This window comes from Nicotiana tabacum, chromosome 12 (assembly GCF_000715075.1).
Source record: "Nicotiana tabacum cultivar K326 chromosome 12, ASM71507v2, whole genome shotgun sequence".
NCBI lineage: Eukaryota > Viridiplantae > Streptophyta > Magnoliopsida > Solanales > Solanaceae > Nicotiana > Nicotiana tabacum.
The window spans coordinates 839434-856208 of record NC_134091.1 but is presented as its reverse complement, the minus strand read 5'-3'; the positions used below and the strand labels follow the sequence as shown (position 1 = coordinate 856208).

Genomic DNA, 16775 nt, shown 5'->3' with positions numbered 1-16775 from the left:
CAACGTAAACCTCATGGATATCAGTGTTCCATGAGTGCAAATGAATAACCCGCCGGGGTTCAGCTTGACTCAATAACTTTGATTCAAACCTTATATTTAATTTAGGAAATTCATTAAATATACATAAATTAGTAATTTAGAACCCAATAATTTAAAAGAATTGAAATCTTGAACTCATAAGTTTCAAATATTAACTCCGCCTCTGCAATAACCCAAGTGAGAGCAAATAAAACAACAACAATAACAACAAAAAAACAAAGAAATAGCACTCAAAAAGGAGTAAAATATAACCTCCTCAATCCAGATTATATTATTACATATAGATAATCTTGAAAGACAGGCAGGGCAAGTACCACAATGAATATTACAACAAGTAAAAAGGTGGACTTGATATTTTCTCTTCTTCAATCAAGAATGCCCGCTTGTTTATAACTTTCAACAGCATCAATTAGAGTTTCCTCCAGTGGCCTACATTTCCAACCCAACTTCTGCAGTTTCTCTGTGCTATAACCTCCTTCCTCCATCACATTGGTAAAGCTGTAAAATAAACAGTATTTTTAGGACAACAGATTCAGATAAATGAGGAACTTCTATGTAGAAGGAAAACAAGAACACTTATCAACAGAACCAATCAAATAGACCATATTCATAATGCATTTTGTTTGTTACTTCTTAACAACACACACTGGAAACACGAAATCAAAATCTCATAAGAGGAGTCCGATTTCATTAAACCAGTCACAGTAAATAGGACACTACATTCCAAGCCTAAGGTAGAATGAAGAGAAATTCACCGTTTAGGATACTTGTAGTTGGGGTAGTGTCTCTTCAGCATGTCAACCAAATCCTGTGATTTTGCTTTATGAGCCATGCATATGTGTCTACCTTCAGCCTCAGGTTTCTCATAAACCAGCACCAGCGCTTCAACTAAATCACGTACATCTATAATAAACCGGGTCTTGTTTTCCAGCTCTTCATATCCTTCTACATGAACGACACAAGAGTGAAGAGAGGGAGGTCAGTCACTTCAAGTGAAAAAATGAGAGAACCATGACCACGAATCCATATGAATGAAAGCACAGAAACAACACATGAAGCCATCAACATAAGAAAACGCAAAGTATTGCAAAACTAAGCGGACAGAATTTTTAAGCGCTTGTGTTCCCTTTAGGTTTAATGTTACAACAGAAGAAGTAGGTATAGAGGGGTTGCGGTATATCCCTATAGGTGGAAGTTTGTATGTTTCAGAAAATGTATATTCCAAGATTCTCAATCAGTTACCCATAATTTCCATGATTATTAGGTCAATTTGTTTGCTTACAAGGAAATTAACATTTACTATCATTAAAGTCAACGTTTAGTAGCTATTTGTTGCATAGTAGCTGGGATGTCTTTTATCTAACCAAGCAATATACTCCAGACTTCATGGCTAAAGCAATGCTTAGACCATTAGAGAAGGATGAGAACATAGACCAAGCAATGCTTGTAAACAAGACTATATCATGACCAACCGGCCTACTAAACATTATCAAATGACAAATACAGCACAAAACTTTACTTATTCTCTCATATTTCTTTATTTTTTATTCTACACATAATAAAAAAATTTACTTGTGCAATATACATGAAGGGCAAATGGCAGGGGCGGAGCGAGACTACTAGGTGCGGGTTCGGCCGAACCCAGTCACTTTTGCTTAGACACTGTATTTTCTAAGAAATTCATTAAATATGTATAAATATTCAATTGCGAACCAATAACAAAGACGAGCTATGGATTCCATGGAAAATTCAGAACCTATAAACTTCAAATTTTGGCTCCGCCTCTGGCAAATGGAGAAGTGACACAGTTTATCTATCATATTACATAATTATGAAAAAAATAAATTGGTCAAAGGGAGGATACTGGATCCAAATTTGGTAACTGAAGCATGAAAGACTCCCACAGTTGTCCAAAACATCAGAGGGTATAAGTTGAATGCATACATAAGGAAGAACTCAATAATTAGTACGCTGAATTGAAAATAACTAGTTTCTTACTTTCTTTAAATGTTATGGACAAAAACTCCTAGCCGCCATCAACCAACACATTAAGCATAAAAACCTACAATAAACCTACCCAGAGTCTCATAAATCTCATGCTGAGGTAGATGTGCCACAGCTGCAAAGCAATTCAGCTAACCCATCTACATGGAGAAATAATACTATAGAAATCTCCACTTCCAGCTTAGATAATATGCCTCAAAGATGCTAAGCATTTTCTTTGCTTTCAATAATCTCTTACTCATAGTTAAGCAAGAAGTATTTGGGAGAACCAAAATACAGCAAGACTTGTTATAGTTGCACATATAAATCATTCTGGCATTTTAAGCATTAGCAAAGAATTTGACAAATACTGCATACTAAACGTATGCCCATGTTCATAAAAACAAATTTAAAAAGGATTTTGGGAAAGTGAATTCTGATTATTCAGCAGCGACCTATTCATGCAACCAGAGATGTAGAAATAGAAAAAATAATGCAGATACATCCACACACTAAGGTATTAACTATGCCTTGTTGGTACCTTTCAGCAGCTTAATGAGAATTAAACTACTGGCATTTGTTGTCTTCTGCAACATTGGTCCCCATACAATTGTTGGGAGCACAGTTACAAGATCAAGTCCACTTTGTTTTGCATATGACCAAGCTTCTGTCTCAGCCATCGTTTTGGAACAACTATACCAGTTCTGCATGAAGATGGAACCAAAAAATTCAATCAGATAGGGAACTGCTCTAGCAAAATAAGCATTTAAGATTCAAATCTGAAATTACCTTTCAAAAACTAAGCAAATAAGACAGGAAACTGCTCTAGCTAAATAAGCATTCAAGATTCAAATCATAAATTACTTTACCAACACTAAATACTGTATGTAAGAAGTATGTTGATTATTACCGATCATAAAAGAAATATGTGATTATTCAATTAAAAAAACTTATAATGTCCCCAGAAAATCAAATTCGAAAATTAACTTGCATCAGTAAAAGAAGTTACATTAGTTGCTTTGCAGTATTCACTGTCCGACCAACAAGTCTCGTCTTTCACTTGGTCCTTTGGCCAGTTGGGGTTGTAGTCAAGAGCAGAATTAGAAGATACATAAACAACCCTCTTGATGTTTGCTTCAGAACTTGCCTTCAGAACATTAAGTGTGCCTTTTACTGCAGGCTCAACAATTTCTACCTGCAACCAAGCAACCGAACATATCAAGAAGATATATTACATATTTTTGGGTAGAACTAGCACATAATGGGAATACAAAAGCAATCTAGAAATTGCAGATCGTTTATATCCTGGCACGGACCTGATTTTCCAATGTCTTAAACCCCCAGATCGTGGAGCTCCTACATAGTGTCTCTTATCATAATATCATTAATCACCCTCCGAAAACTTTTGGAATAGTACATCAAGTAAAGTCCCAATATAAATTCACCATCTTGTTTTTTCATAATATACCTCTAAGCGCTTTCAACAACTAATAACATGTATTAAAGTTAGCCTACTGCTTGTGAAGATGCCACTCATGATATATGAAGATCTACAAAGTGAAACTAGAGGATGTGATTTATATCAACAATGTGAATAAGTTTACTCTCTACTAGATGTTTAGAGAAGCTATTTTTCTTTCATATGTGGACAGAAATAAAGAAATTTAACAGGTAATAGCAAATTCATAAATACCTCAGGATTTGGTACAGAGGAAGAAGGAACAGGACTAGCAAGATGAAAGACACCATTACATCCTTTAATGGCTGCAGCAAGCGAGTCGTAATCTAGCAACTCTGCCTTGAAAAGTTTTAGATTCTCAGCAGCTTTGTCAAGATTCATCAAATGAGAATACTCCTCACCTGCAAATTCATTTACAATAAAGCCTCTTCAGTAATATTTACCTACTTAGAATAAGATTTACATATTACTACTCCCTCTGTCCCAATTTATATGGTCGAATTTCGAGAATCAAACTTCCCTAAATTTGGACATATAATCTTTAAATTTTTTGAAACAAAATTAATATATTTAAAAGCTACGTAAAAAGTACAAGTCACAATTCAAAATATGTAAAAGGCAGATCAACAACAACAAGTATAATCCCACTTACTAGGGTTTGGGAGGTTAGTGTGTACGCAGACCTTACCCTACCTAGGGTAGAGAGACTGTTTCCAAATAAAAACCGGCATCCTTCCCTCCAAGAACTTCCCACCTTGCTCTTGGGGAGATTCGAACTCACAACCTCTCGGTTGGAAGTGGGGTTGCTTACCATCAGAGCAACCCCTCTTGTAAAAGGCAGATGATTTTCAAAAATCGCAATCAAAGAAAAACTGGACTCAACTCCACCACATAGATTAGGACGGAGAGGGTATTACTTACAATCTCTAACAGTGCCATGAACAGTGTAATCCTTAGAAAGGAGAAGCTTCACCAGCGACGTAGCAATAAATCCAGCTGCTCCTGTTACGCACACTCTGCACTTCTCACCCGTCAACGCCATTGTTCTGTTATTAATTTTTCTTCTTTGTGGGAGCAAATGAAGTTGTTGCAGTGTTTTTGCTTTTGCTTTTCCTGTTCTCACTCTCAATCTTGTCTATAAATCATTGTCTTCAACAAAAGAAAAAGCATTAGGGACCATTCATATAGTATTAATTTACTGTTTTCCGACGGCTAACACATGTCCTTTTGCATCGTGTAGATCTAAAACCATTAAAATATGATTCCATTGGAAGTTTTCAGAGTTGGTAGAAATTTTTTCAATCGTTCCTTACCCCTAATAGAGAGGCTGTTTTCAAATAAAAACTCGTGATCCCTCCCTTACTCCGAGAACTTTCCACCCTCCGAGAACTTTCCACCTTGCTTTGGTAAGACTCGAACTCACAACTTCTTGCTTGGAAATGGAGGTTGCTTACCATCAGAGCAACCCCTCTTGTCAAACGGGTGCGTTTTAAATTTCATAAACTTCACATATTTGCAACGTCATGATGATAACTAGGGGTGTTGATAAAAATCCGAAAAATCGAACCAAATCGACCAAGAAAATCGATACTTTTTGGTTTGGTTTTGGTTTTGAATTTTAAAAACCAATCAAATTTGGTTTGGTTTTGATTTTAATCAAAAAAATAACCGAAAAAACCGAACCAAACCGACTATAGGAATATCTATTTCAAATTTATTATTACACCTATATATATATATATATATATATATATGTATATTTTTCTACAAAGATTCAAAAATTTTATGGTGAATGTTAATTGTTTGCACTTTTAGTATAGTTTTTTACCTTTATATTCTAGTTTGATTGGTAGTTTTCTTTTGTTAAGTGTAAGAATCCATTTCATGTTAAAAAATATTTTTTTTTAATTGAGTCCTTAAATTATTCATCACTATTTGAATCAATTATCATCAATATATATTAGTAAATAATAGATTTCTCAAAGGGTAATTGATTTGATAGTGTTATGTTAAAAATGTGGTCGCTAGAATATGTGTTTGGTAGTGTATGTCTTATATTTAAGAAAAAATAGACAAATAACCGAAAAAACCGAAAAACCGACAAAACTCGACATAAACCGAATCGAGAAAAAATCGACTTAATTGGTTTGGTTTGGTTCTAATATTTGAAAAACCGACCTACTTGCTTTGGTTTCTTTTTAGGGAAAAACCGATTCAAACCGTACCATGAACACCCCTAATGATAACTTTTAAAATGTCTGTTTTTTTTCATTTTGATATGAAAAAGTTTTGCAACTTGTAATAAATCAAATTTTTTGGTGTATATTAACAGCTTGTTTGGATGGTTGTTACCAATTGTATCGTATCGTATTGTTACTTTAAATACAATGTTTGTTTTGATTGTTACTTAAATTTTATTGTATCGTGTCGTTAAATCCGTCGTTACGTAACGATGAAATGTGCCTTTTTATGTAACGATCGATTTGGTGTGGTCGCGTCGTTTTCTTGTGTTTTTCTCTCAATCTCACCCTTCATTATTATTAAATAATTTTATTTTATCATTTACCCTACCTTTTTATGTACCATCTCATAATTTTTCTTTATAATATTGCAAGTTTATTCATCATATTACTGGTGCACGATACCATGAAACGACTGCAAAACGACACAATCCATCCAAACATTGTATTCATCAAACGATACAGTACAATACAATACAATATGATACATTATAAAACGATATGTAACAACCATCCAAACAAGTTGTAAGTGGGCGTTTGGACCTAAGAATTGTGAAATTCCAAAAAAAAACTGAATTTTTTTTAAAGTAAAAATGATATTTGAAAATTAAAGTTGTATTTGGACTAGAATATAATTTTGTGTTGTTTTTGAATTTTGTGAGTGATCTGAGTGAAAATTTTGAAAAACAATTTTTTGGAGTTTTATAATTTTCAAAAAAGTACAAAATTCATCTTCAAGTGAAAATTAGAAATTTTATGGCCAAACATTAATTTCGAAAGAAGGTAAAAGAAATTCGAAAAGAAGTGAAAAAAATCTTATGTCCAAACGTGCTCTTAGTATTCTTAAGATTTGTAATTTTAAATACCTTGACATTTTATGACTATTTTTTATAAGAATAAGATAGAAAGTTTAAAATTTAAAAAGTTCTAAATACAAATAGGTTACAGTCTTTTCGAAGCAAACGTAAAAGGAAAGAACGGGCATAAAATGGAATAAAGAGTGGCTCACAACTAAAATTTGAAGAGCTTAATTTTTGTACACTTATTAGGTTATCAAGATAATAACTACATGTAAATATCCATAAACAGTTAAAGTAGTAACACAAAAATAAGATAATTCAACAAGTTAAAACTTAAAATATATACTGAATATAAACTTCTTTTACTAATGTATAAATATCCAAATTCAATATGCTTCGGTTCTCCTATTGGTTAAATCACTGCTTAGAATAATTATGGAAAAAGAATGGCCAAGCCTGAATTACAAGGATCAAAACAACAGCAACTCTTAAGGCTATCCCAAAAGGAAGGGGGGGGGGGGGGGGGATTGGAAAAATGACACTATATAGCCGCTATAAAAATAATAGCCGAAAAATGTATAAAATTTATATTTTTGTACATATATACATTTTGTGTGTTATATGCAAATTTTATACACTTTTTCGGCTATTAGATGTAAATAGTTTCTGGCGCGAGTTAAAAGTGATAATACCCCAAAAAAAACTCTTAGAGACCGCTCGGTCATCATATGTATAAGATGTAATAACACCTGCATAAAATTCCACATCTCCAATACAATTTTTGGTTACCTTCTGAATCTTTCATATACTTGGCATAAAATTCAGCATTGCAGAAACGCTGTTCGACTGTCATTTTTGTTGCCCATATAACTAAATAATACTAGTATAAGTTATGCATGAATCTATTTATTGTATTATGATGTACAAAACATGCAGAGCAACAGATAAACAATTACAATAAGTAAAAAGGGGGACTTGATATTTTCTCTTCTTCAATCAAGAATGCCCGCTTGTTTGTAACTTTCAACAGCATCAATTAGAGTTTCCTCCAGTGGCCTACATTTCCAACCCAACTTCTGCAGTTTCTCTGAGCTATAACTTCCTTCCTCCAGCAAATCGGTAAAGCTGTAAAATAGACAGTACAATTAAGGACACCAGATTTAGATAAATGAGGAACTTCTATGCAGAAGGAAAACAAGACTACTTATCAAATACACCAAATTCATCGCACATATTTTTTCCGTCATGTCTTAACCAAAACGCATTACGCACTGGACAAAGGAAATCAAAATCCCATAAGAGAAGTCCGATTTCCTTATGCTGTTTTTTGTAACTCTTAACCCAGACACTGGAAAGAGGACACCAGATTCCCTTAGAGAAGCCTAAGGTAAAGCAGAGAAATTCACCGTTTAGGATAGTTGTAGTTGGGGTAGTGTCTCTTCAGCATGTCAACCAAATCCTGTGATTTCACTTGATGAGCCGTGCATATGTATCTACCTTCAGTTTCAGGTCTCTCATACACCAGCACCAAAGCATCAGCTAAATCACGTACATCTATTATAAACCGGCTCTTGTTTTCCAGCTCTTCATATCCTTCTATATGAATGACAAAAAGAGAGAAGAGGGGGAGGTCAGTCGCTTCAAGTGAAAAACTGAAAGAACCATGACCATGAATCTATATACATGAATGCACAGAAACAACACATGAAGCCATTAACATAAAATAAAAAATGCAAAGCAACTCAGATGATACAAAAGCGGATAGAATACTTAAGTGCCTGTAGTCCTTTTAGGCAGTCAATCTCGAGGCAAATGGAGATACAGCAAAATATTGTTAGCATTGTAACAGAAAATGTAGGTATAGAGGGGTGCGGTGGGATGGGTATATAGGTGGAATTTGTTTATATTAGACTCTGAACCCGTTACCTAAAATTTACATGATCAATAGGTCAACTTGTTCGCTTATACAGAAATTAACATTCTCTTTTATTTTTTTTAATAAAAATCAACATTCTCTTTTACAATCGAGAAATTCTAGAGGGTCAGTGGTGCACAGTTCAAAACTCGATGGATAATAGACCCGCCTCTCTGCCCTTCTCCACTTAAATAGTAGGCTCTTGTCTGCAGCAGGTTTGAACATATGACGTGTCTAAATCACACATCACAAAATGCACCTTACCACTAGACCAAAGCCCTTGGAGCTACATAGAAATAGATATCTACTCACATTAAACACTGCTTAGGTGCACTTGGTCCATAGTAGCTGGGAGGACTTTTATCTAAACAGGCAATACACTCAAGAATTCAAAGCTAAAGCAATGCTTGGAAACTAGAGTAGAAGGATGACAAAGCACCTGAGAAATGCTTGTAACCAAAACTATTTCACGGTCTATTAAACTTTATCAAATGACCAATATATCTTTCTTTATTTTATTTTATTTTATAGATAATAAAAAAAATCTTCTGTGATTTATACGAAAGGGAAATGGGGAAGTGACTCTGTCTCTCTGTCATAATAGATAATTGTGCAAAACTGAATTGGTCAAAGCAGTGTTTTGAATAGCGTGAGGCGACAAAAAGCGATGAGGGCCCGCTTCACTGAGGCGAGAAGCGTAGCGCTCGCCTTTTTGATGTGAAGCGCCAATTAATACAAAAAAATAAAATATTAAATTTGCATATATAAATAACTAAAAACTCAAAAACAACAGCATATTAATAAATATATAAATTCAAAAACTCAATAGATAGAAATCAAATATTTTGATATACTGTTTATAGAGAGAAATTAATTATAATTAAAGAGAGAAAATAACAGTTAATTGTAATTGTAATTATAGAGAGAAGTTAATATGCAAGTAATTGTTTACTAAACTGGAAAAAAAACAAAAGAGAGAAACAGAAGAAGAAAGAAGAGCAGAAGCGAAAACAGAGGTGAAAGAAAAGAAAGAAAGAATATTTCTGCTGGAAATCAGTTCTTGCCGGAAAGAAGAAGAAGAACAAAGAAGACTTAATACCTGAAAAAGAAAAAGAAAAGAAAGAAGAAAGAAGAGAGGCTCACTGCCGGAAAAGACGCCGGAAAACAGCCGGAAAAAGAAAGAAGAGAAGCTTACTGCCGGAAAAGACGTCGGAAAAACAGAAGTTTACTGCCGGAAAAAGAAAGAAGAAGAAAAGAAGAAAGAGGTACCTGGGAGTCGAGAAAACCCTAACTTCTATTTAAGTCTCTTCTTTTTTTAATAAGTGACGCCTCTGTAACTACCTCGCCTCGCCGGCGCTACTTCGCCTCATCGGCGCTTTTTAAAAACGTATCGCAACAGACCAAAAAAAGCGTCCGAGTCTTGCTTCGCGTCACTACTCGCTATTAGCGACGTAGCGAGCGCTATTTACAACACTGGGTCAAGGGGAGGATATAAACTTCAGACAACCCAAATATGGTAAATTAAGCTAGAGGGGCTTCTGGCAGTTGGCCATAGCATCTGGGGGTATAAAGTGAATGTATAAATAAGAAAGAACTCCTTAACTAGTGCGCGAAATTTAAAATAATCAATTTATCTAAATGTTATGCAGTGTTGTAAATAGCGAGCGCTACGTCGCTAATAGCGAGTGGCGAGGCGAAGCGAGGCTGTGTCGCCATTTTGCTTTGTTGCATTGCGATTTCGAAAAGGCGCGCGCCTCTGCGCTGCGATGCGAGAGGCGCTGTGAAGCGACACTTTTTTAAAAAAAGGGAAAGAAAAGGCAGCGCCAACAGAGATTAAAATACAAATTTAGGGCTTGGGTTTTTCACTTTTTCTCCTTCAGCGACTTTTTCTCAGCCATTAGCGACCGTAAAATTAGGCTTGGGATTCATATTCTTCCAGCGACAGTAACCCAGGTATGCTTCTCTTTTCTTTTCTTCTTCTACCTCCCTCTTCTTCTAGTTCAGCGACAGTAACCATTGATGTCTTCTTTTTTCTTTTTCTTCTTTCTTCTTTCTTCTTTCTTCTTTCTTCTTTCTTCTTTCTTCTTTCTTCTTTCTTCTTTCTTCTTTCTTCTTTCTTTTTTCCTTTTTCTTCATCTTGTCTTTTATTTTTTGTGCTCTGTTTTTCGAGCAAGCAGCAAAGCAGAGGCTCTTTATTTCTTTCTTCCCTTTCTCTTTCTTCTCTTTTTTTTTTTTTTTTTTTTTGCTCTGTTTCGAGCAAGCAGCAGAGGCAGAGCAAAGGCAGTAAAGTCTCTTTTTTGGCTCTGTTTTTTCAGTTATAAACTTATAGTCTTATAGAGTAAAAAGGTAGTTTCAAGTACCTTGGATCGGTTATTCAGGGGATCGGGGAGATTGACGAGGATGTCACACACCGTATAGGGGTGGGGTGGATGAAGTGGAGGTTAGCGTCGGGAGTCTTGTGTGACAAGAAAGTGCCACCGTTACTAAAATGTAAGTTTTATAGAGCAGTGGTTAGGCCTGCCATGTTGTATGGAACTGAATGTTGGCCGGTAAAGAACTCACACACCCAGAAGATGAAAGTAGCAGAGATGAGGATGTTGAGGTGGATGTACGGGCATACAAGGATGAATAAGATTAGGAATGCAGATATTCGAGAGAAGGTGGGTGTGGCCCCCATGGAGGACAAGATGCGGGAAGTAAGACTCAGATGGTTTGGGCACATTCAGAGGAGGAGCACTGATGCACCGGTGAGGAGGTGTGAGCGACTAGCTGTAGTGGGCACGCGGAGAGGTAGAGGGAGACCTAAGAAGTATTGGGGAGAGGTGATCAGACAGGACATGGCGCGACTTAGGATTACTGAGGACATGGCCCTTGATAGGGAATTATGGAGGTCGAGCATAGGTTAGGGGAGAGTGTGAATATTTCTACAGCACAAGTGAGAGAGACTATCTAGTTAGGAGTTAGACTAGGAATGTCAGTGGTCGTCTATTGATGCAGGGCTTTACCTTCTAGTTGTACTATACCAGCCATCTATTTCGTATTTCGTATCCTGTATTTCATATTTCATATCTCTTATATATTGTTGTTATTTTTATTACGCATTTTTATGGTACTAATATATCATCTCCTATTGCTTTTTTGAGCCGAGGGTCTCCTGGAAACAGCCTCTCTACCCTTCGGGGTAGGGGTAAGGTCTGCGTACATATTACCCTCCCCAGACCCCACTTGTGGGATTACACTGGGTCGTTGTTGTTGTTGTTGTAGAGTAGAATTAATTGCATATTGACTTGATAATTTTTTTCTATAAAACAGCATTGAAATGGCGTCATCCGATAGTAATAAAAGAAATGATATAGCTTGGAATTATGCTATATAAGGCTCATCAAGATCCACAATTAAATGTGTGTTTTGTGAAAAAACATATCATGGTGGAATAGCTCGTCACAAGCAACATTTGATAGATAGATTTAAAAATGTAGTACAATGGCAGATTCACTCCAAGAAAAGGAATAGGCTTGAGCTATCGCGTCTCAATGATCTAGTGTATATTAAATACAATAGAACATTGAGGCGACATTATGAAGCTCGCGATACCATTGATCCAATTTTGTTGGATAACATTGACGAGGCAAATGAATGGTTAACTGGAGCCCCCCAAAATCATGAAGATGAACAAGTGTATGTAGGAGATGATCTTGATTGGGGTACTGTTTCTATGGCGGCTGGAGTTGAGGAGAATATCTATGGTCTTAGAGGGAGTTCTTCAAGTTCAAATTACTAGGGAAAGGGAGTAGCAAGTTCAAGTCGGTCCCTAATTGATGAAGACTCCGAGGACGAAGAAGATGATAGCCAATATAATGCTAACATTCTTGAAGTTCTAGAATTTAAAAATCTTGAAGAAGAATAGATGTTGCCTGTTTTAGACTTTTAGTTTATGAATCTACTATGACTATCTATTGAGTTTTTAATTTTTGAATTGATATATTTATTAATATATTATTGTTATTGAGTTTTTAGTTATATACAAAATATTATTTTTTTTAATAAATTGTCACTTCACATCAAAAAGGCAAGCGCTTCGTTGGGCGCCTCTCGCCTCAGTGAAGCGGGCCCTCATTGCTATTTGTTGTCGCACGCTATCCAAAACACTGTATGTTATGGACAAAAAGTCCTAGCTACCACTAACCAACATATTAAGCATAAAAAACTATAATGAACTTAAACTCAGTCTCATAAATACCATGCTAAGGTAGATGTACTATCAAGCTGCAAAGCAGTTCAGGTTAGTCCATCTACATGGACAAATAATATTGTAGAAATTTTCACTTGAAGCTTAAAAAATATGCCTCAAAGATAACTACACAGCACTCTTTTTGCTTTCAATGATCTCTTGCTCAAGGTCAAGCACCAAGTATTTTGGAGAACCAAACGTCAAATATGATTAGACTTATTACAGTTACACATATAACTCATTTACGCTTTTAAGCATTGGCAAAGAATTTGACAAAACTGCATGCTGAACATATGCTCATGCTCACAAGAAAATAAATTAAAAAGGCTTGTGCAAACACTGAATTTTAATTATTCATCAATGAACAACTTATACAAGCAGAGATGTAGAAATAATGCAGAAACATCAAAACAGTGAGGTATGACTATGCCTTGTTGGTACCTTTCAGCAGCTTAATGAGAACCAAACTACTGGCATTTGTTGTCCTCTGCAACATTGGCCCCCAAACAAGTGTTGGAAGCACAGTTATCATATCAAGTCCACTTTGTTTTGCATATGACCAAGCTTCTTTCTCAGCCACCGTTTTAGAAAAACAGTACCAGTTCTGCATGCATGTGGAACCACAAAATGCGATCAGATAGTAAACTGCTCTAGCAGAATAAACATTCAAGACTCAAATGCAAATTTACCTTACCAATACTAAGCCAATCAGACAGGAAACTGCTCTAATCAAAATAAGCATTCAAGATACAGAAAATAAATTACATTACCAACACTCACTATCGCATGTAAAGCAACAAGTTGGTTACAGTAATAATTTTAAAGTGTCCACAGAAGTCAAATTCATAAAGTTGTATCAGTAAAAGAAGTTACATTAGTTGCTTTGCAGTATTCACTGTCTGACCAACAAGTCTCGTCTTTTACTTGGCCCTTCGGCCAGTTGGGGTTCATGAAAACAGCAGCAACAGAAGATACAAACACAACCCTCTTGATGTTTGCTTCAGAACATGCCTTCAGAACATTAAGTGTGCCTTTTACTGCAGGTTCAACAACTTCTACCTGCAATCAAGCCATTGAACATATGAAGCGGAAGATAAGTTTCTGTGAAGAACTAGTGCATAATGGCAAGTAGTGGCGAAGCCAGGAATTTCACCAAGGGTGTTCAAACTTGAAAGAAGTAAAAAAAATTCTCCGATAAAAGGTGTTCAAAATATGTATTATACCTGTAAAATCTAATATTGCACCTATACTACGCAGTGTAATTTTTCGATAAAGGGTGGTCAATTAACCACCCTTAGAACTATGTAGCTTTGCCCCTGGGTAGAAGTTATTTCCAAAAGAAATCCGGACATTTGCAGATCATTTGATTCCACAACAGTGTAACCAAGATGGACCTGATTTTCCAAAGTCTTAGGCTCCCAAATCGCAGAGCTCCATAGACAGTGGCTCTTTTTTTTAAGAATATTAATCACCCTCAAGGCACTTCTTTGAATAGTACATAAAGTAAAATCCCAACATAAATTCACCATCTTGTTTTTCATTCTGTAGAATACACCACTAAGTGCTTTCAACAACTAATAACATGTACTAAAGGTCAATAGGCTAGACTGTTAATAGATTCCACAGATATCTGGAGACCTACAAACTGAAACTACAGGATGTGATTCATATCAACAAAATTAATAAACTGATGTGGAGACGGGACACTGCCTGTGTTAGTTTACTATTATTTTACTCTGTTTTAGATGTTTAGAGGACCTAGTTTTCTTCTAAATGTGGTCACAAGAACAAATTTAACAGGTCTTAGCAAAGTCGTACCTCGGGATTTGGTACAGAGCTTGAAGGGACGGGACTAGCAACGTGAAATACTCCATCGCAACCTTTGATGGCTGCAGCAAGTGAGTTGTAATCTAGCAAGTCTGCCTTGAAGAGTTTTAGGTTCTCCGCAGCTTTGTCTAGGTTCTTCAAATGAGCATACTTGTCATCAGCTGCAAATTGATTTACAATGAGGCCTCTTCAGAAATTTGAAGCAGAAACTAAAAAACCCCTACAATTTTAATTATTATACCATGTTACCAACCTAGAACAAGATTTCCTATTTGGGCGCATTGGATTATGAAAAATATGCTACCTTTTGTTTTTCATAACACAGTTTCTTCAAAGCTATCAGCAGAAAGGATCATGAGTAGAGGACAAGGGGGGAACACAGCAAGCAAAAGGATGAATCAACTATAAATATCTCTGAAAATCTAGGTATTGCCATAAGATATAATTTACAGCCGTTCTCAATTCAGTTCTCAAACTATTCAAATCAATCGAAATTCTCCTTTTAAAAAAAGAAGATGCTTTGATTGCAAAAATTGGTGCAACTGTAAGTATTGGGTTAATATATTCCACCTTACAAAAATAAATTGAAATATTTATAAATGATCAATAAAGCCGACTCAACTAATTTGGAATTGAGGCATAATTGATTGATTGCTTAAAAGTTGAATCAATTTCTTAGGAATATTCACCTAGAGGCTAGAACATTCGGTTGAAATAAAGGGTTCCTTCCCAGCTGAGGCTCCTAATATATAGTAATTTGAAAACTAAGAACAGTTCTAAAACACAACTGACAATCTTGTCCCAAAAAGTTTTTACCTTTCTTTTCAATACTATTACAGATATCTGTTCAACCATAGAAACTGTCGTTTCAGGAAAGTAGAAAAATAGGAAATAGTAAGGATTTACTTACAAGGGTTTCTAACGGTGCCATGAACGGTGTAGTCTTTAGAAAGGAGAAGCTTAACTAGCGACGTAGCGACGTAGCCACCTGCTCCTGTTACACACACTCTGCATTTCTCCCCCATCAACGCCATCGCTCTCTGCAATTTTCCTTTCTCACTGCCACTCTTGTTCTTTACCTTTTTTCCTTCTAGAAATAGCTCAAGGAATAAAGCATCAGGACCATTCACACTCTAATTTAATGTTTTCTCCGATTGTCCTTCGACTCGTGTATATCCAATTTTCTATTTTGATGAAATAATTTGATTTTGGACTCGCACTTATATATGAAACTAGGTACCATTAGCCTGGGCATAGCCCAGGCCCAATTGCATAGTTAAGGCTAAAGTTTGGGGAGAAATTAAAAAATAGTCAGATTTATAACTGGTCGTTCAAAAATAGCCCAGTTTTAAAAGTAATTAAAATTTAGCCACTTTTTATGTAAAGATAAATCTGAGCGAAAATATTGTTCAAAACCCGGAAAATACGTCAGTATATTATACTGGAGTTCCAACATAAGTATGCTTGAACTCCAGCATATTATACTGGAGTTCCAGGATAAGTATGTTGGAACTCCAGCATAATATGATGGAGTTCCAGCATAAGTACACTAGAACTCCAGCATAATATACTAGAGTTCCAGCAAGTATAGTTGTCCAGTATAATATACTAGAGTTTGGAGCACCGGTGCTCCAGTCTCCAGTATATTATACTGGAGTCAGCAAAGTATACCGATCCAGCATAATATGCTGCAGTTCATACACAGGTGCACCGAACTCCAGTATATTATGCTGGACCAGTCTCTGTTGCAGCGAAATAGTGGCTATTTTTTATTGACTTCGTAAACGTTGGCTATTTTTGAATGACCATTTCAAAAACTGGCTATACCGTGCTATTTTTACTAAAGTTTGACTACCTCATTTTTTTTAGAGTTAATATCCTCAGACCCGCCTAAACTATACGATTTTTTAAGTTTCATACCTAAACTATTGAGTGTCCCTGGAAACCCCCTAAACTATATCCCCCTTCGTAATTAACCCCCCCCCCAGCTTATGTGGCATATTGTATGAAATCAGTTGCGCAAGAGCGCGTGAACATTGATAATTAGCATGAAACGGGGCCCACCTGGCAGCCCCTTCTTTTTAAAACTTATATTTTATTCCCTTTTTTCTTTATATTACACTATCTTCTCCATTTCTTCACTATTTCTTCACCTTTCTTCATCATTTCTTCACCCTTTTTATCTTTTTGTTCATCTTAATCCATTTGAAATTCTCTCTGTTTATCGAGTTTATTTTTTATCTTTCTCGTTTTATCCATCCTTCATTGTTACCCAAATTAA

At 35.7% G+C, this 16775-nt stretch overlaps 2 protein-coding genes across 2 annotated transcripts; both read right to left on the bottom strand.

Moving 5' to 3' along the window:
* Positions 1-263: 263 nt before the first annotated feature.
* On the bottom strand, positions 264-4798 carry LOC107812936 (cinnamoyl-CoA reductase 1). The gene is made up of 6 exons (XM_016638130.2): positions 4403-4798; positions 3716-3882; positions 3032-3217; positions 2564-2726; positions 795-984; positions 264-537 (listed from the first exon to the last, which is right to left on the bottom strand). The coding sequence occupies exons 1-6, from the start codon at positions 4521-4523 to the stop codon at positions 405-407; spliced, it is 960 nt and encodes a 319-aa protein (XP_016493616.1). The 5' UTR covers positions 4524-4798; the 3' UTR covers positions 264-404.
* Positions 4799-7299: 2501 nt separating this feature from the next.
* On the bottom strand, positions 7300-15743 carry LOC107812927 (cinnamoyl-CoA reductase 1). The gene is made up of 6 exons (XM_016638120.2): positions 15405-15743; positions 14486-14655; positions 13541-13726; positions 13109-13271; positions 7928-8117; positions 7300-7646 (listed from the first exon to the last, which is right to left on the bottom strand). Exons 1-6 carry the CDS (start codon positions 15526-15528, stop codon positions 7514-7516), a joined length of 966 nt encoding a protein of 321 aa, XP_016493606.1. The 5' UTR covers positions 15529-15743; the 3' UTR covers positions 7300-7513.
* Positions 15744-16775: the final 1032 nt, after the last annotated feature.

What these genes read in the sequence shown, in the direction of transcription:
- LOC107812927 (XM_016638120.2), bottom strand. Translation starts at nt 15,528, where the DNA reads ATGGCGTTGATGGGGGAGAAATGCAGAGTGTGTGTAACAGGAGCAGGT. An exon ending in GCTCTGTACCAAATCCCGAG is followed by an intron (nt 13,727 to 14,485) that starts GTACGACTTTGC and finishes GCTTGATTGCAG; the next exon opens with GTAGAAGTTGTTGAACCTGC. An exon ending in AATACTGCAAAGCAACTAAT is followed by an intron (nt 13,272 to 13,540) that starts GTAACTTCTTTT and finishes ACATGCATGCAG; the next exon opens with AACTGGTACTGTTTTTCTAA.
- LOC107812936 (XM_016638130.2), bottom strand. Translation starts at nt 4,523, where the DNA reads ATGGCGTTGACGGGTGAGAAGTGCAGAGTGTGCGTAACAGGAGCAGCT. An exon ending in TCATGGCACTGTTAGAGATT is followed by an intron (nt 3,883 to 4,402) that starts GTAAGTAATACC and finishes ATGAATTTGCAG; the next exon opens with GTGAGGAGTATTCTCATTTG. An exon ending in AATACTGCAAAGCAACTAAT is followed by an intron (nt 2,727 to 3,031) that starts GTAACTTCTTTT and finishes ATCTTCATGCAG; the next exon opens with AACTGGTATAGTTGTTCCAA.